The 16,624-nt window shown below is 40.1% G+C and overlaps 1 protein-coding gene across 5 annotated transcripts; it reads left to right on the plus strand.

Annotated features, from left to right (window-relative positions):
- The first annotated feature begins 344 nt into the window (after positions 1-344).
- On the plus strand, positions 345-15,312 carry top1mt (DNA topoisomerase I mitochondrial). Of its 5 annotated transcripts, none has more exons than XM_076971439.1 (24): positions 345-576; positions 836-923; positions 1,005-1,089; positions 1,836-1,882; positions 1,980-2,034; positions 2,174-2,199; positions 2,308-2,388; positions 2,480-2,516; positions 2,598-2,683; positions 3,069-3,108; positions 3,340-3,695; positions 4,817-4,932; positions 5,023-5,144; positions 5,284-5,406; positions 5,489-5,676; positions 9,585-9,729; positions 10,127-10,270; positions 10,461-10,643; positions 10,792-10,860; positions 10,953-11,067; positions 11,834-11,961; positions 13,046-13,140; positions 13,799-13,948; positions 15,035-15,312. In XM_076971439.1, exons 1-24 carry the CDS (start codon positions 492-494, stop codon positions 15,135-15,137), a joined length of 2,667 nt encoding a protein of 888 aa, XP_076827554.1. In that variant the 5' UTR covers positions 345-491; the 3' UTR covers positions 15,138-15,312. The 5 variants fall into 5 exon arrangements, with proteins under 5 accessions (XP_076827554.1, XP_076827556.1, XP_076827555.1 ...); XM_076971440.1 differs by having other exon boundaries at positions 347-528; XM_076971441.1 differs by lacking the exons at positions 1,980-2,034; positions 2,174-2,199 and having other exon boundaries at positions 346-576.
- The last annotated feature ends 1,312 nt before the right edge of the window (positions 15,313-16,624 follow it).

The following is a 16,624-nucleotide window of genomic DNA, read 5'->3' on the forward strand; positions in this document are numbered from 1 at the left end:
CCCTACAATCTTACCCAAAGTACACATTTAAAATCACAATTAAGCATAGAGGAGTTCATACTAGCCAGCGGCCTATATAAGCAAGAGACAAAATCTACATTTACTAGGATATTCTGCAAGTTTTAGGCTCACAACCAAAAGTATGGATACTGTCCTTATCAATATTCACAGCATAACTTTAAGGACCAGATTTGAAATCCAGTATATATATACAAATTTAAAAAATGTTGTCATTATTTAAATAGTACTTTTTTCGATGAGAAAAAAGTTCTTAAAATAATTGTTTATAATATGTTTCCGCTGCATTTCGACAAACATCCGCAGAAATAGACCCATGAAAGGGGTCCTTATCATGTCCTCACTTCCTCATCTTAAGTGACGAGACACATTTTTGAGCGGAAAAATGCATTGGGCATGACGAAGTTCCTGCGGGTTGTAGTATCTAATGAGCATGCGCAATTGACTGCCTGGAGAACTTCTTCCAGGTGTGCATGGGTTTTCATCGGCGTTCCATCATCAAATTTTCAGGTACTATCTATCCACGACGTTTTTATACAGATAACGTCTACAACTTAGGTAGGTGTAATGTTTTCATGTTGATTGGCGTGCTCATATTGGTCTTTGAAAAACGCAAAATCAACTGATGAAATGTTCTATTCGCGATATCAAACAGTCAAAGTATACCTCGTTAACGTATAGGCTACTGAATATTTTCTGGTAAAGTACGCCAAAATAAATTCAAGACTATTATCTCAAAGTTCAAGTAGTACCCTTTCTCTGTCTTGTGACACCTGAGGATATTGGTCATCGTTGCCTATTTAAAATATATTGTTAGATCAAACGTGCGGGATGAAATCGAAGGTTGATGACCATGTACGCAACAAGAAGAGATCAGACCCTAAACACGAGAAAGACTACCACAAGTAGGGACAAACCTTTTTGCGCAGATTATCTCACCACCACGTTTTCTGAAAGAATTATGGTCATACTTTTCTTTTATCTAGAAATGGGAGGAAAGTGAAATCAGAATCTAAGGATAAAGAGAAAGAAACAGAATTAAATGGAAAGCACCACAGAATCTCTTCAAAGGTAAATGTCCCAAAAGTGTGTGTGCGTGCGTGTGTGTGCGTGCGTGCGTGCGTGTGTGTGTGTGTGTGTGTGTGTGTGTGTGTGTGTGTATGTATGTATGTATGTATGTAATCTATGCCATTTTTTGTTCAAATGTGAATAAAAGCTGAGAAATATTTTTTCCCACAATGATGCCTCTTGTACATCATTGTATTATCTCCTGGGAGATGCCTGTGTCATTTCCAGTCAAAAATATAATTTCTGGTTAAATAAAAGTAAATTTAAGTCAAAATTTTCCAGGGGTATGAATACTTTATATATATATATATATATATATATATATATATATATATATATATATAATGTATATGTGTGTGTGTGAAATGTGCCATATTTCTCAACTGTGATTTTTTTTCATCGCAATTTAAATCTGTCCTCCGCATTTACCCATCTGTGCAGTTAGAACACACACACAAACACACACACTAGTGATTACTAGGGGGCTGTGGTGCACACGTGCCCAGAGCGGTGGGCAGCCCTAGCCCGGCACCCGGGGAGCAGTTTGGGTTAGGTGCCTTGCTCAAGGGAACCTCGGTCATGGCCTCAGGCCTGGGAATCGAACCCACGACCCTCCGGTCACAAGACCAGTTCCCTACCACAGGACCATGACATATATATATATATATATATATATATTAGAATGTGTGTATACAAAAGCTGTGGTGAATTAATAAAAACTAAAAAATTAACTTCTCCTTCACTTTAAGAACTCAAGATCTTCATGCAAACCTCTGCAGGAGTCCAAGATCACAAGGTGTGATGAGTTTTTTGTTTGTGCTTTTTGTCCTGATTTTTTTTTATCGTAATTGCTTGCATTATGTCAATTATGTTAATGCTTATGCTTGGTATAGCTCAGAAAAAGTGAAGTCTGGTTCTGGGACCACTGGATCTGGCGATGGCATGGAGGTGGCATGAACTTTGTGTATATGAAAGAAATTCACTCATTCTTTTAATTTGCCTCTCTGACTGCTTTAATAATTTGTCCTCTTTAATAATTGAAGTATCTTGTATAAAAATATTTCATGTAATGTGTTTGCATTATCAGGATGCAAAAGAAGACTTTGAAAAGAGGCAAGCTATTTATTAACCGTTTGGTTGAGTAGTTACAAAAAGCTGTGAACAGTATTTCAGAATTTACTGTGCATCATTGAAGGTTCATCTGAATAATCTTTCTTGTAGTGTGGCATCACTGGATGGAAACAACAACTCTGCAGTAATAACACTTCCTCATGGGAAAACCAGAAATGAAGAAAGTGCCATGTTAGCAGCACCAAATTGTTAGATACATTTTATATTGGTAGTAATTATAAAGACAGCAATATTAATGGGTGATTCTTGCCTCCTCATTTAGCATTCAAAATGAGAAAGAGGAAGATGACAAACATAAGGTACACTGCATTGGTCTCGTTTATTAAATGTTTTCCTTTCTTTGTGTAACATTATTTATATTATAATATTCATTCTTCTAGAGGAAAAGTAACAGCAAGGAAGGCAGTCGCCATCACAATAGAAGAGACAAAAATACAGGTTATGAAGTTGAGATACCAAAGACCAAGTAAGACTTTTGTCATGAAAACATTTTCATACATCAGTAATCAATGTTAATTTCAGTGGTATATTTGAACTGTTGGTCTTTGCTACAGAAATGAGTGGTAGAATATTTTCATAAGATTCTAATAAGAACACAAGATTCTACAAACACTTGCTGAGGGGACAAAATAATACCTCCCACCTTAAACCATGGGAATAATAGTGACTAGCAAACTGCTGCATTTCTTAATTTATCCCAACTTAAAGAAGCTTAGAGAAGTGTAGAGCTGCATGTGCATAATATAACTATGGTTTGGTGAATGTAGGTTTTGTTGAAGCAGGTACTGGTGTTGGATTTTAAAAAGCATGGGACAATGTGAATGACCAATTACAATCTCTCCTCTCTGCAGATCTGAGTATGATTCATCTGACAACGGTGATGAGGTTCACGTAAGTCTCTATAAAAACTAGGTATTTCACAAAATAATTGTACATTTTTATAGAAATAAACAAAAATGTTTTCTGTTAAATGTTTGTGCTTACCTGCAAATAACAAGTGGAAGTTGTTTAAAGCAGTCCTCTGATATAAATGTATAAATAATTTGAACATGTAATAGAACTTTTGCATGGAACCTCTACTTATTGGCAATGCTCGCTTTGTTATGAAACTGTTTTGAACAGGCAAAAGTAAAAAGGTCTGGTCCCATATCTGTGACCCTGTTAAAAGAAGAAAATGAAGAACTAGAAGTCTTTGAATCTGTCCCTGGCTGCAGACAAGACCGTCTACCTGCTGAGAGCCATACAGAGGTGAGGGAAGGAAATCACAGCAATGAAAGGACTACAAAGAAAGAGCACACTGTCTGCAGCGTGAAAGAGAACCGGCGGAGCCAGAAGAGAAGGAAATCTCACACCACAGAACACGACGAACCCAAGAAAAATAAGAAGTTCAAGGGAGAAGAGGAGGAGGATGACAAGAAAAAGCAAAAAGCAAAAAAGGAATCCAAGAAAGCAGAAGACGCAGCCAGTAAATGGAAGTGGTAAGAGTTGGGGTTTTATTTGTTTTTGTTTTTTAAGCAATAAGGCGCTGCACTGCATTTATTTGCCTGTTTATGCGCTGCACTGCATTTATTTGCCTGTTTATGCAAATAAAATGCACCCAGCAAATGCAATGTTATGCAGTAGAAAACGCCAAAGACATAACTGGGTTTTCCTCCTCCTGTTGTAATGTGGCCCAACCAGCATGTCCTCTGGTTGTGTTTGAGGCTTCCCCGTCACCAAACGGAACTTTAGTCCGTTTGGTTCCTCGTAGGATAAAAATATATGATGCACAATGTTTATTGTGCAGCCGCGCCGGTAACGCCATCATTTCTTCATACGAGTGCGCTGCACTTTACATCTATTCATTTTTCTTTTTTGGAATGAAAAGATATGCTGCCTTTTGCCAGCTAATTCAGTATTCAGCGAAACTTAATTCTTGTGTTTTTTACTCAGCGAGAAAATATGCTGGCGCAGCTGAAAATGTGCTTGTGCCAAGGTTGGTGGGCTTGCTGTCTCACCCGAGTCTCTAATGTAGTCTTTCCCTCTTCTGCAGGTTTAGGCTTAGTCTTAGTCTTATTTGTCTTATTGGTCTTTGGGTAGCTCACCAATGGTAGCTAGCCAATCGTGATTTGGAGGTCGCCGAGGAAAACTCCCACGTCGTAATATCCAAAGGGCAGTTCGGCGTAAAAAGTGTTTAAAAAATAAAAGTTTGTGTACTATGAACAGTACAGTAATCTGACGACTTTATAGTGTAATGTGCCCTGGTTTGACACGATGAAGTACTGGCTCGTACAACTAGCGGGACAAAACACCGACGTGTAATATATTTAGTATTTCGTTCTCTGTTAGTTTATCTTAATTTACAGATCTGGTTGCTATTATAAAGTTACATGCTTAGCTGTTGAGGCACATCAGACTGAAACCAGTCACCTTACATTTTGTAAGAAATGCTGCTTCGCACTCCAGGTCTGATGCAAATATATTGATTGTTCCACATTTCCGTATAATTCTGTACACCTGTCTTTCTTTGCCATTGTTGTGATTGATTGCCACAGCATTTCCATCCACAAAAAGACATTTTTGAAAACTATTGTGTTAAAAATTGGTTTAAATTTGTCAGGTGGGAGGAAGGAAAACACTCAGACGGTCAGAAGTGGAAACGTCTTGAGCATAAGGGACCACTTTTCCCGCCAGAATATGAGCGTTTGCCAAGCAGTGTGCCGTTTTTATACAATGGTGAGCGAGTGGACTAATAATCTCTAGCAGATTCATGCTTCCTTTATTCCTGAAAGCTGAGCGTGTTGGTTTCAATGGTTTTCAACATAGGAGAAGCTGTGAAGTTGAGTGCGCCAACTGAGGAGGTAGCGACTTTCTATGCCAAGATGTTGGACCATGAGTACACCACCAAGGACACTTTTCAGAATAACTTCTTCTCTGACTGGAGAGAGGTGAGACCTTAACGCACACAGATAACTCACTAACATTGTGATGCCTTGTGTTTCCTCTCCCTGGTGATGGCTGTGTGGAACAGCTTTTTCTCTTCTTTATTTTTATGTTAGGAGTGAATGTCCTGTTTTTGTCTTTTAGGTTATGACTGAGGATGAGCGGAAACTAATCAGGAAGCTGTCAAAGTGTGACTTTACCCATATTCATAGCTACTTTGTTAAAAAGGCAGAAGAAAAGAAGAATATGACCAAAGAAGAAAAGCAGGTGTGTGTGTGTGTGTGTGTGTGTGTGTGTTCGGTGTTCATTCATCCAGCTTTTGGAACTTATTTAATTATATGCCACACAGGTTGTAAAGGAAGAGAATGATAGACTCACAGAGGAGTATGGTTATTGCCTACTGGATGGGCATAGAGAGAAAATTGGAAACTTTCGTCTGGAGCCTCCAGGGCTGTTCAGAGGGCGTGGGGAACACCCCAAAATGGGCAAACTGAAAAAACGTGTCCAGCCTGAGGATGTAATCATTAACTGCAGCCAGTAAGTACATGTGTCTGAAATAGACGTATAGCATCCCCTTTTGTTATTCAGTTGTTTAGTTCAGCCATTAAGTTCTAGTGATCTAGTGAATGTCAACTGAAAATGGACCCAATCAGTTGTTTTTAATGGCTTTTTCTGCTTTTTTTATTTGTTGCACTAAATTGACATGTAGTGTTTTCAAAATATATGGATTTTTTGCATCTTTTTTCATTTTTCAGAATATTAAAACAAACACAATGCATAGTACATACAATATAAACATGTTTATATTGGATGGTGGTCACAGATGACATGCAATAGTTACAGTAACAAGTACATGCAGTATCTTGGTTTTAGTAGCTAATAATTAAGAGGATATTCAACATCTAGACTTTACAGGCAAAATGAAAGGTTGCCAGGTCCTATGGAATTTCCTAGTAGACCCTTGCAGGGTGAATCCATGTGGGTTGTTTTTTTTTTTTTTTTTACACCCCTTCCTCCACCCAGTTTAAGATGAAACGTAACATCTTTTGATCAGTGCCCAGTAGGGAGTGTGAGGCTGTGCCTGATTGCAGTACTGTATAATTAATCAATGTGCTGAAAGGGTTATGAACCTTGTCACAGTGTATGAAACACCTGAGTGGGTTGTTCTGCCCCAGTAGACCAAAGACGGCCATATGCCCCAGGAGATCGGACCGAGCTTGAATGGAAAGTGGGAGCATTATGGACTCCAGACCACCCTGTTGATCGGATAGAGTTAAACGATCTTAAAATCTGACAAATTCCTTAGTCTCTGTGTGAAGCTTGAAATCAATTCACTTGGGTTTCTGACCTTAAAAGTAGGTCATCTGCATATAGAGACCTTGTGCTTCCTCTGTCTGAACTGAAACCGAAGGCAAGGCCTAAAGATGACCAACCCACAAAATGAATCTCCTACCAAACAAAACTCCCCATGGCAGAACAAATAGAATCCCACTTAAACCAGTAGAGTGTGTTTTCAGCATCTAATATGAGCATCTTTGAGCATCAAGGGTTTGGACTAGGAGAGTAGATAATATTGCAAAGTATGTGAAGGTTTAAATGTAAGCGTCTGAGTGGCCAGCGTTGAAGCTAACGGATTTGTATCCATGTTCAAAAGGCTAGTGGTGGAAGTGTACTGCCATTAAACGATTCATTAAACATCAAGCAGTAAATGGAAAATCATTGGAAAAAAGAGCAAAATGTGTGCTCTTTATGGAGTGGATAAAATTCTTGATGGAGATCCTAAATCTGTTCAGTAATATTAGAGATGTTCTGCTTCCAAGCTATTAGCAGCTGGATTGTAGAAAACTCCAGGCCTATCTTCACAATTTCTAACAAAATACTCTTGATACTTCTGTATTCTATGTTGAAAAATGTATTTAGGAAATCTGAGAGGTGCCGTGTTCTGGGCTTTTTGGTGTAAATATGCCAGCTGTGTTAGAATTGGGGCATGGTCAGAAATAACTGGCCTCAGTCATATCCTCTAACTGAAGGGAGAAGTTAACATTCAATGAGAGAATAGCATAATCTACTATATGAATGGGGGAGAAATAAGAATTACTGCAAGTCGAACCACCAGGGGTCAGTAATTTATTATGTACTGGAAAAAGGTCTAATTAGTTGAACAGATTGTATCAGTAATTGAACCTAGATACTTTTTTGTTTTTTTGTTTCTTGTTTTTTTATATTTAAAAATGCATAATGGAATGTTTGTTTCCTGTAGCTTCAGCATTAAGCTTTTTCAAAGCAGTCATAACCCTTCTGTGCTTCCTAGCATTAAGGCCCTTCATCTTCCAGCTGAACTAGGCATTCTCCTTAACCTAGATGTCATGGCTACCTAGTCCTTTAACTGTCATATTAATTTAATTGACCACTATGAATTTTTACAAGCTGCTTTGAGCAAAATGGATCCTGGAGATTTCCTGCAGGCTGATAAGAGAAATTTTATTGCATAATCGTTAGAGCCACATGGACTTCCTTTGAATAAGGATGAACAACACGGATGAGACGGAGCAGAAACAATCCACCCCCTCCCTCCACTGCCTTTCTTCAACTGAAGCACCAGAGAAGCCCAAAATAACACGGATCCGAACTTTAAATAGTCCCTAAGAAAGTTCAGCTACTTCTGAACTGCTTTTTAGCAGCAGCGGCCTTTTTAAGAGTAAAATAATCAAACCCATGTTTACTGCACAAGCACAATCTCTGTCGTCATATCAGAACCAAGGAAAAAGATGAGAGCTAGAAGTCACAATGTTGTGAATTGGCCAAAGAGGACATCTTTTCAATATAACTGTTAAGATAAAAAGAGGACATCTTTTCAATATAACTGTTAAAATAAAAAGAGGACATCTTTTCAATATAACTATTAAAATAAAAAGAGGACATTCAATATAACTGTTAAAATAAAAAGAGGACATCTTTTCAATATAACTGTTAAGATAAAAAGTAGAAAGTGAATTTCTTGTCCTCTCGTACATTTAAGCACGGGTTCTCTGGGCTTCCCAGAATTTTTTTTTCTTTAAACAACTAAGGACATTATCTGATTTCAGTACTCACCGGTACGGTCACTTCTACATTTTACTCTTTGGTGAACCGCAGCTACTTCTTGGTCAACAGCACTTCTCACAAGCTCCTCATATTCTTTACTGCCCTCTCTATATCAGGTTCTAAGTGATTCGTAATGACTGAATATTAACCACATTTCCCAGGGGGCACCACATGACTCTCTCCCTTTCATTTCTTCATTCTTACTCTCGCTCTCGTCTAGTACAAGTAACGTTAATGGTAGCCTATGTCATGTTAAAGCTAAACAATGATTTTGGCCTGGCTCCAGAAGGCCATAACCAGAGAGGGTGAGTCAATGACACAACAGACCTTCAACCAGGATGAAGTACAAGCAGGCAGCAGTAGACTAATGATAGCGCCACTCCTGGCAGACTCTTCATGTGGTATCTGCAAAAACCAGTAGCCCTTTCCTCTGCCAACTACGATGTTGACGACTTCGGTAATGATTGTTGATCTTAAGGATTAAATAGTTTTTTTTTTTATGTGTACACTCAACACTGTACACATGCTTAGCATTATACAGATATTGCATTATAAAGTTATTTAAAAGCCTTTTATATATGATTTGATAGTTTGTCAAATGGTTCACTTACAATATAACATAAATTGCTGATGGCAGCCGACACGTGCAACATGTGAAATAAGGCGTATGGGGACGTGATCTGATTCGGGGCCTGTGTTCAGTGTTGAATAGACCACGGTTGGACCCCACCGAGAGGCAATTAAGACTGCTCGACTCCTTCCACTCTAGAGGTTGCAGTGATTCACTGAACATTTGCCATGAGAAGCAAAGCTTTTAACTGAATATGGGGAATTAAATGTGACTGTGCTGTAATAAAATGTTTCCACAAGTGAATAAGTTGTAAATATCATGGAGAATGACACTGGGGAGGTTGGCGTAGCCTATGGCGTTAGAAGATACTCCAGCCATGTCCGTTTAAATCAGGATAGTTATGATGCTCACAAAGCAAAAACCTTTGTGTGATGGAACTTCGTAGCCGATGTCAGAACGTCGAACTTGTGCCTGACTCCATTAAAGTTCAAAGAAAGGGCAGCGGGGGAATAACAGACTGCATTTGATCTTGGCCTCGTGTAGCTTAGCCTTCACTGGATTGAAAGCAGCTCGAATTTTCCAACTTCAGCAGGGAGATCTGTGAAGATGGGAACAGAAAGTTTTAAGTGCCGCTTGGCTTTAATGTCGACATGTCACCCAGCTGACACCTGACTCCTATGATGGTGCTGTGATGTGGCACCTTTAAGGGATTTTAGTCAAGTTTCTTAGTTGGGTAGTTGGTTGGATTGTTTTTAGTTTCTAAATGCCCAGTCCTCCTCATCCTGCTCAGGGACGCAGTGGTCCCAGAGCCACCAAGAGGCCACCGGTGGAAGAGGGTTCAGCACGACAACACGGTCACCTGGCTGGTGTCCTGGGTGGAGAACATACACGGACACATCAAGTACATCATGCTCAACCCCAGCTCCAAACTGAAGGTAAAGGCTCCTGTCCCTGCGCGGCAGTCTTCTGTGTTCAAGCATAATGTCAAGTGTTTTTGTAATTAATGTGACAAACCAGCAATCGTTCCTCTTTCCAGAACTTTGCAATTCTGTTACGAGTACTTGCGTGCCCACTTTTAACAACATTAAAAATAAATCCTGGCAAAGCTTGTTTATTCACTGCAGTCGGCCAACACTTTTGCTTACATAAAACCTAGTGTGCTGGATTAAGCAATGTTTTTATAAATATTGTTGCGTAGTGCTGCAATAACATTTTCAGCTTATGTTTTTCTGGTTGGTGCTTTCATGAACAAAGAATAAACAAATAATTTGCCATCGCTGGTATTCAGTGTCCTGATGTGGGTCCTGTATTGCTTCCCCCTGGACCGTACAGGGTGAGAAGGACTGGCAGAAATACGAAACTGCTCGCAAGCTGAAGCTGAGGGTAGATGGTATCAGGAGGGAGTACCGAAAGGCCTGGAAGGCTCGAGAGATGAAACAGAGGCAGCGAGGAGTGGCCTTGTACTTTATTGACAAGGTACGTGATTAAGAACACTGCACCAAGTGATGTGATCTACGTGCAAAGGTCTTATAGCTGCCGTATCTCATTTAATCTTATAACTTGTTTATAAGAATTAATCTTAATATATAGCTACCCTTTTGTAAAACTGCCTATCCATGTTAATGTGTGTGTGTGTGTGTGTGTGTGTGTGTGTGTGTGTGTGTAGCTGGCTCTGAGGGCTGGTAATGAGAAGGATGATGACACTGCAGACACGGTGGGTTGCTGCTCTCTCCGGGTGGAGCACATCACCCTGCACAACCACTTGGACGGCCAGGACTACGTGGTGGAGTTTGATTTCCTGGGCAAAGACTCCATCCGCTACTGCAATAAAGTTTCTGTAGAGAAACAAGTGAGCACCATTTGAGCATGGATTCGTCTCCGCAATGTCCCAGTCCAAATGTGCAGTCATGCCATTGCGGCTCTAATTCCTGTGCTCTTATGGTGCTATGGCATGTTCATTCATTCTCACTTACAATGGATTGCATTTTTGCATTCAGGTTTACAAAAACCTGAAGCATTTCATGGAATTCAAGGGACCAGAAGATGACCTATTCGACCGAATTTCTGTAAAACATGTTTCCTCTTATGCAGAATTGTTCATTTTATACACACACGTATTCTCTGAAATAACCATTGCCTTTTTTTTGTCTATGTACAGACAACCTACCTCAATAAAAAGCTCAACGAGGCCATGCCAGGATTGACGGCCAAAGTGTTCCGAACCTTCAATGCTTCCACCACCCTGCAGGAGCAGCTGAACAAACTCACCATAGGTCAGTGGACATGGGCCATGTTGCCTGAAGGAAGCTCAATGTGGCAGTGCTGACCTGGAATCAGCTTCCTATCCTGCATCCCTGCTTGTGGACTAAGGGAGCTGATTCAAGAGGACTTTAACTCACTTTTTCACTCTGGCATTTACCAAGGGCTGCTCCCAGGTCTGGAGGCTCAGAGACCAGCTTAGTTTGTGATTTTTTTTGCTCAGTGATGTCTGCTAGACCTGATAACTAACTGATGAGTTGAATCTGCAGTGTTTGGTCCTGAAGTGCCAAAATTCGGCACAATCTACCAATTTCCCCAGAGTTGGGCACACCTGATATTGTCTTTATATCAGTGTTGAAATACAAGTCCATGTCTGTTAGTCAAATCATTCGTCCAAGTTCAACTGTGGTGCTCTCAGTGAGAGCCACACCTCTATACGCATGAACAGCTTTGACACCTCATTCAGTTTATCAGCTTGTTGCCAAAATTGTTTGTTTGCAGCATCAGAGCTGAAAGGGTGATGTAGACAAAAATCTGTGCTTTTGTATTCCAAGTAGTCTCTGTTTAGGAGTTCTAATGAGGGAGAGTTCTGAATTTTTACTTAAAGATGCTATATGAAACCTGGCCAACACCCTGAACTGGCATTCTCTTTGTACCTTTTAATCATTTATTAGAAGTCACAATTACAGATTGTCTTGTATGATGCACTGCAACATTGACCTTTATTTTCTACATTATGCACCTGATGTTGGTGTTAATCTTTTTGTGGGTAAATGTCAGATGATATGACCGTGGAAGAGAAGATCCTGGCTTACAATCGTGCAAACCGAGCTGTGGCTATACTCTGCAACCACCAGAGGGCAGCACCCAAAACATTTGAGAAATCCATGCAGGCTCTACAGGAGAAGGTAAGATCTGATTTGAGAATGAAACCTTCCAGCCACTTTGGAGGGGAAGTTCATGTAGCTGTGGTGAATAGATATGAGAGTTGTCATAATTGTTTTTCAAATGTATACATCTCTGCCTCTATACTAAAAGCCTGTATTACTGTACTGTAGACCAAAGCCGCACTGTGGCTGCATTGTAAATTCTCCGCTGTAATTTCTCCATTTGAAATGGCTACTGGAGAAGTGAGAGTGAGGGGGCCGGCCCACATCTGTCGATCAGGAGCTCTTCAACTGGTGGAGCTCCATCCACGTCCTCACACGGACGCTGAGTCTCTGATCAGCACTTGTCTTGCGTAGCTTCAGCTATAGCAGTTATTTGGATTGGCAGGTGCTGATCCCTAAACACGGCCCCTAAGTTCTCCCTGCTTTTAAGTGGTTGCCTTTGACTGGTAGCAGAGGCTGGGACTGACATCCCTTGCGGGGTTATCAGTGTTGATGGCAGTAGCTATATGAATCAAGTGTTAGTCCTGGCATGCTTTTGGATGTTTGGCTAAAGCATAATAAACTACTGGCAGAAATATTAGCATCTAATATGCAGTCACTGTATGGTACCCCTCATTAAATTAGCTTGAAGTGTCATTTATTTTATCTTTATAATACCATAACCACTTTAGTAAACTTGTTTTGCCGTATACGTTTGTAATTATAGTGTAACACGGACTAGTATAGTATGGTGCTATAATTGCTGTCATGGCGGTGTAATAGCCTTCAGGTTTTACTTGTTTTGTTTGCTGGGTTTATTTTTTATTTAGTACATAATCTCTTCCATCAGCACTAGTTGAAGAGCCTAGTGAGCCATGTTTTTCTTTTTGGGTAAATGTCCAGAGGTGTCGATTCCAGGTTCAGAAAGTAAAAGTCCTCATCAGGATTTTGCTCAAGCCTGCTAGATTTTCTTATTAGTGCAATCCAGGTAAAATTAGTGGAATCAACACAATCCAAGAAGCCTGAGCAAAAAACTGGTGAGGACTTTTACTTTCTGAACTGGGAATTGACACCTCTGCAAATGTCTAATTATTTTGCATGTCTGTTTACGTTGTAATTGCAGATCAGGAAGAAACAGGAGGAGCTGGAGAATGCCCAAAAGGAGCTGAAACGAGCAAAGAAGGAGCACAAGGAGCGCCCGTCCGAGAAGACCAGGAAGTATGAAATCATCATCAAAATCATTGTGTACCCTGCTGCTGTGTTTGGATCAGATGTGAGGTTGGTCTGCTTTCTCCGAGCTAGCCAGAGCCTGTGGACATGTTTTTGGTTTAAAAAATAAAGTAAATATTAAAACTTGTAAGAGGCTGGTCAACAAAGAAGAGCAATAACCACCTTCAGAATTATTCAGAGAAAAACATGCTTTCAAATTATTTTGTTTTGGAGTACTGTTTATCATCTCTATTTGCAAGATGAAATCCTTTCAAAAGAAAGCATGTAGATACTTTATTGCGCATATAAATGCTTGGAGTACAAACATCTTGTACAAAGGTCTTGCATCTGCATGTCCGTGCATGGGGGGGAAATGGTTTTACTCAACCCAAATAAATAAATACCTCCAGCATAAGTCACACACGTATACATATCTATATTATATATATATATATATATATATGTATATATATATATATATATATATATATATATATATATATATATATGTGTGTGTGTGTGTCTCAGTGGTTGCTCATCTGCATATTGCTCTCTCCTCCAGTTTTCTAGTCTATCTAAAATCTCTCTCTCTCTCTCTCTCTCTCTCTCTCTCTCTCTCTCTCTCTCTCTCTCTCTCTCTCTCTCTCTCTCTCTCTCTCTCTCTCAGGCTTGTGGAGAAGAAGGAGAAAGCTGTGATCAGGCTGGCGGAGCAGCTGAAGAAGCTCCAGCTACAGGAGACAGATCGTGAGGAGAACAAGGTCATCGCTCTGGGCACTTCCAAGCTGAACTACCTCGACCCCCGCATCACTGTGGCCTGGTACGCATGGTACAAATACACGCTCACACTACACACTTCCAGTGCACTGCCTGGGGTTTACTGATTAAACCAGGGAAAATATATATACTCACCTACCAGTTTGTTATATAAGCATTTGTAAGGATTTTTTTGTATGTGTGGAGTTGGGGACTGTGATAAACCATTACTTGCTGGCCACAATTTGTTGATCCTGCCATGTCTGTGTCACTGTTGTATTTGGGGAATATTTGGGTCCACAATCCCAATAATATCTAGTGAGCAGTGTTTCAAATCGGTAACTGATAAAGTATTGATTGGGACAGCTGACAGTCTTGTGAAATAAACTGACTGTTACCTGTAATTGTGCACCTATAAAATACAGTGCCGGGTAAGTATAGTCATCAGTAAGTCTAGGTGCAAGGTGTTTCATCTTCAAGGTGAGGAATGTATAACTGTATTATTGCTGTGCTTGTAGGTGTAAAATGTGCTGTGGTGATCAGAAGTGAAGGTTCATCCAGTTCATGTGTCTGGCCATGTGATCAGAATCAAGCCAGTAATGTGGAAAGGGGAAAAACGAATGTTAAAACAAAAAAAAATCAAGTATGGTTTCTAGTTTTTTGTCCAGTGTTCTGGAAGTGGGTTTTGGGCTCAATAACGGGGCCCTTTGATTTTCAAACAGTGCAGTGGTGATCATGCCACATCTGCTACAAATCAGACGCGGATAGAGATGGGCTGTCCTGTTCAGCTTTAGAGAGTCTGGGACTAAGAGTCACTGAAACGTTTCACTTGCTTTGTTTACACGCGTTGTCTGTAATGGCTATTTTGAAGAAGTAGGCAGTTTTGAACAATGAAGGCACAATGCTCTGATTCAGCAGGGCCAGTGTTACTCTCACCTTACGCTTGTTTGCAAGTGTAATTTATGAAAATTGTGTAAGAAACATGCAAGTCAGAACAATGGGGTCCAGACCTCATTTTTCTCGGTATATTTAAGGTGATGATCGCAGTAGAATCTGCTGTCGGCACTGAGGTTTGCCCAGTCTCTCAGAGGAGCTGACTGTGAGATCTGGGTTTTCAGTTGTTCTTATCAGAGCACTGTTTCACTGGCAGGTGCAAGAAACACAATGTTCCAGTGGAGAAGATCTACAACAAGACTCAGAGGGATAAGTTTGCCTGGGCCATCGACATGACTGACGAAAATTTCCTGTTCTGACACTCAGAAGAAGATTTCTTTCTTTCCTTCTAGTTTTTTTCTTTCTTCCTTATACATTGTTGGTCATTTAAACCCCTACTACTTAGTGTGATGTCTCAGTTAAAAATAAGACTGTGATGTGTCTTTGTGTTGAATTTATTTGTGTAGTAAAATGTGAATACAAAACTGAAGGTCACACTTTGAATTTCGTGTTTTATTCCCCCTGAAATGATGTATTGTAAGCATCAAAGACAGTTTAAATTGTCTTTTGGTGGGTGTAAATTCGCTGCAGGTTTTTGATATTGCAAATAGGTAATGATGTTGCAAAGATGATGCTACTGAATAATACATATGTATGGCTAATGCAGTGAAAATATACACAGTTGCATGATGGGAAGTAGTATTAGCACAAGTAGAGTTAACAATGGAAATATAGTAGGCTAGTGTGAAAAAAAATAAGGTGAAATTTGGGATTATTTGACTCTTTAAGGCTAACGGGGGCTTGGGTAAAGCTGTAGTGATGTCTTGGGTAAAGGGTTTGGAACATTTGTGCATGATGGTAGCTTCAGAAAGGGATGTTTAAGTATAGGTGTGGTCACTTGTGATTTTCTGAGCATGAGTCCTTGCTCTGGTGGTGAACTATTCATTGATGAAGCACCACTCATTCTGCAGCACAGAAGGAAGAAAGAAGAGAAAACCTATTTTATTGGATTGTGAAGCAGTTTTTTTTTTTTTGAAGAAAGACAGGATCGGACTAATGGAAAATGAGGAAAAACCTTTCAATTCTGACTATACAGAACTGCAACGGGTTCAGTTGAGAAACCTTGAGTTTTCTCAAATGCCACAGAAAGAATGTGCTCTGTTGAGCTTTCTTAACATGGCATGAGATATCCCTCTCCTATCTGAGGGTACTGGTAGAGATGCACATTAGGAATTAGAATGACAAAACAATCCTCATGATGGTACTATTAATTTCCAAGACTAGGTTGGATCGGTGGCCACTGTAAACATTAATGCACATGTGAACCTTGAGCTGAACCTCAAAACATAACACCCATGCTGCAAGCGATCATCTCCGAGACCCTCTACAGTGCTGTCTTCTGCAAACATGATGAGTTTAATCAAGGGATAGTCAGAGGTGCAGTTAGATTTAATAGTTGATGAGTAAGGTGTGGAAGAGTGTATTCACCCCTGTGGTGTGCACAAGTGAACTGAGCATGCTTCTTGCACGAGCAGTCTGATGCATATATTGTCTCCTGTATGACAGGAGGTTGGTAACCCAGTGACTGTTTGCAGGATGCAGGTCATGACGGAGGATCATGACTTTGGCTGACTGAAGGTGCAGCCAAAATCAACAAAAATATGGATATAAACACAGAATTGTACAGGTAGTCGAAGATAGAGTGAAGACCCATGTTAACTGCATACTGTGGCTCTGTGTTGTCGTTCCAAAATTGCATTAGGCTTTCAAATAGCTTGATCACTGATCTCATAGCCACTGGTAGTCA

The sequence above is a fragment of the Brachyhypopomus gauderio genome, chromosome 13 (assembly GCF_052324685.1).
Source record: "Brachyhypopomus gauderio isolate BG-103 chromosome 13, BGAUD_0.2, whole genome shotgun sequence".
NCBI lineage: Eukaryota > Metazoa > Chordata > Actinopteri > Gymnotiformes > Hypopomidae > Brachyhypopomus > Brachyhypopomus gauderio.

Coding starts and splice junctions, on each gene's coding strand:
- top1mt (XM_076971439.1), top strand. CDS start 492: ATGGGTTTTCATCGGCGTTCCATCATCAAATTTTCAGGTACTATCTAT. Junction 2,517..2,597: donor AGGAAGATGACAAACATAAG/GTACACTGCATT, acceptor TCATTCTTCTAG/AGGAAAAGTAACAGCAAGGA. Junction 11,962..13,045: donor TGCAGGCTCTACAGGAGAAG/GTAAGATCTGAT, acceptor TTGTAATTGCAG/ATCAGGAAGAAACAGGAGGA.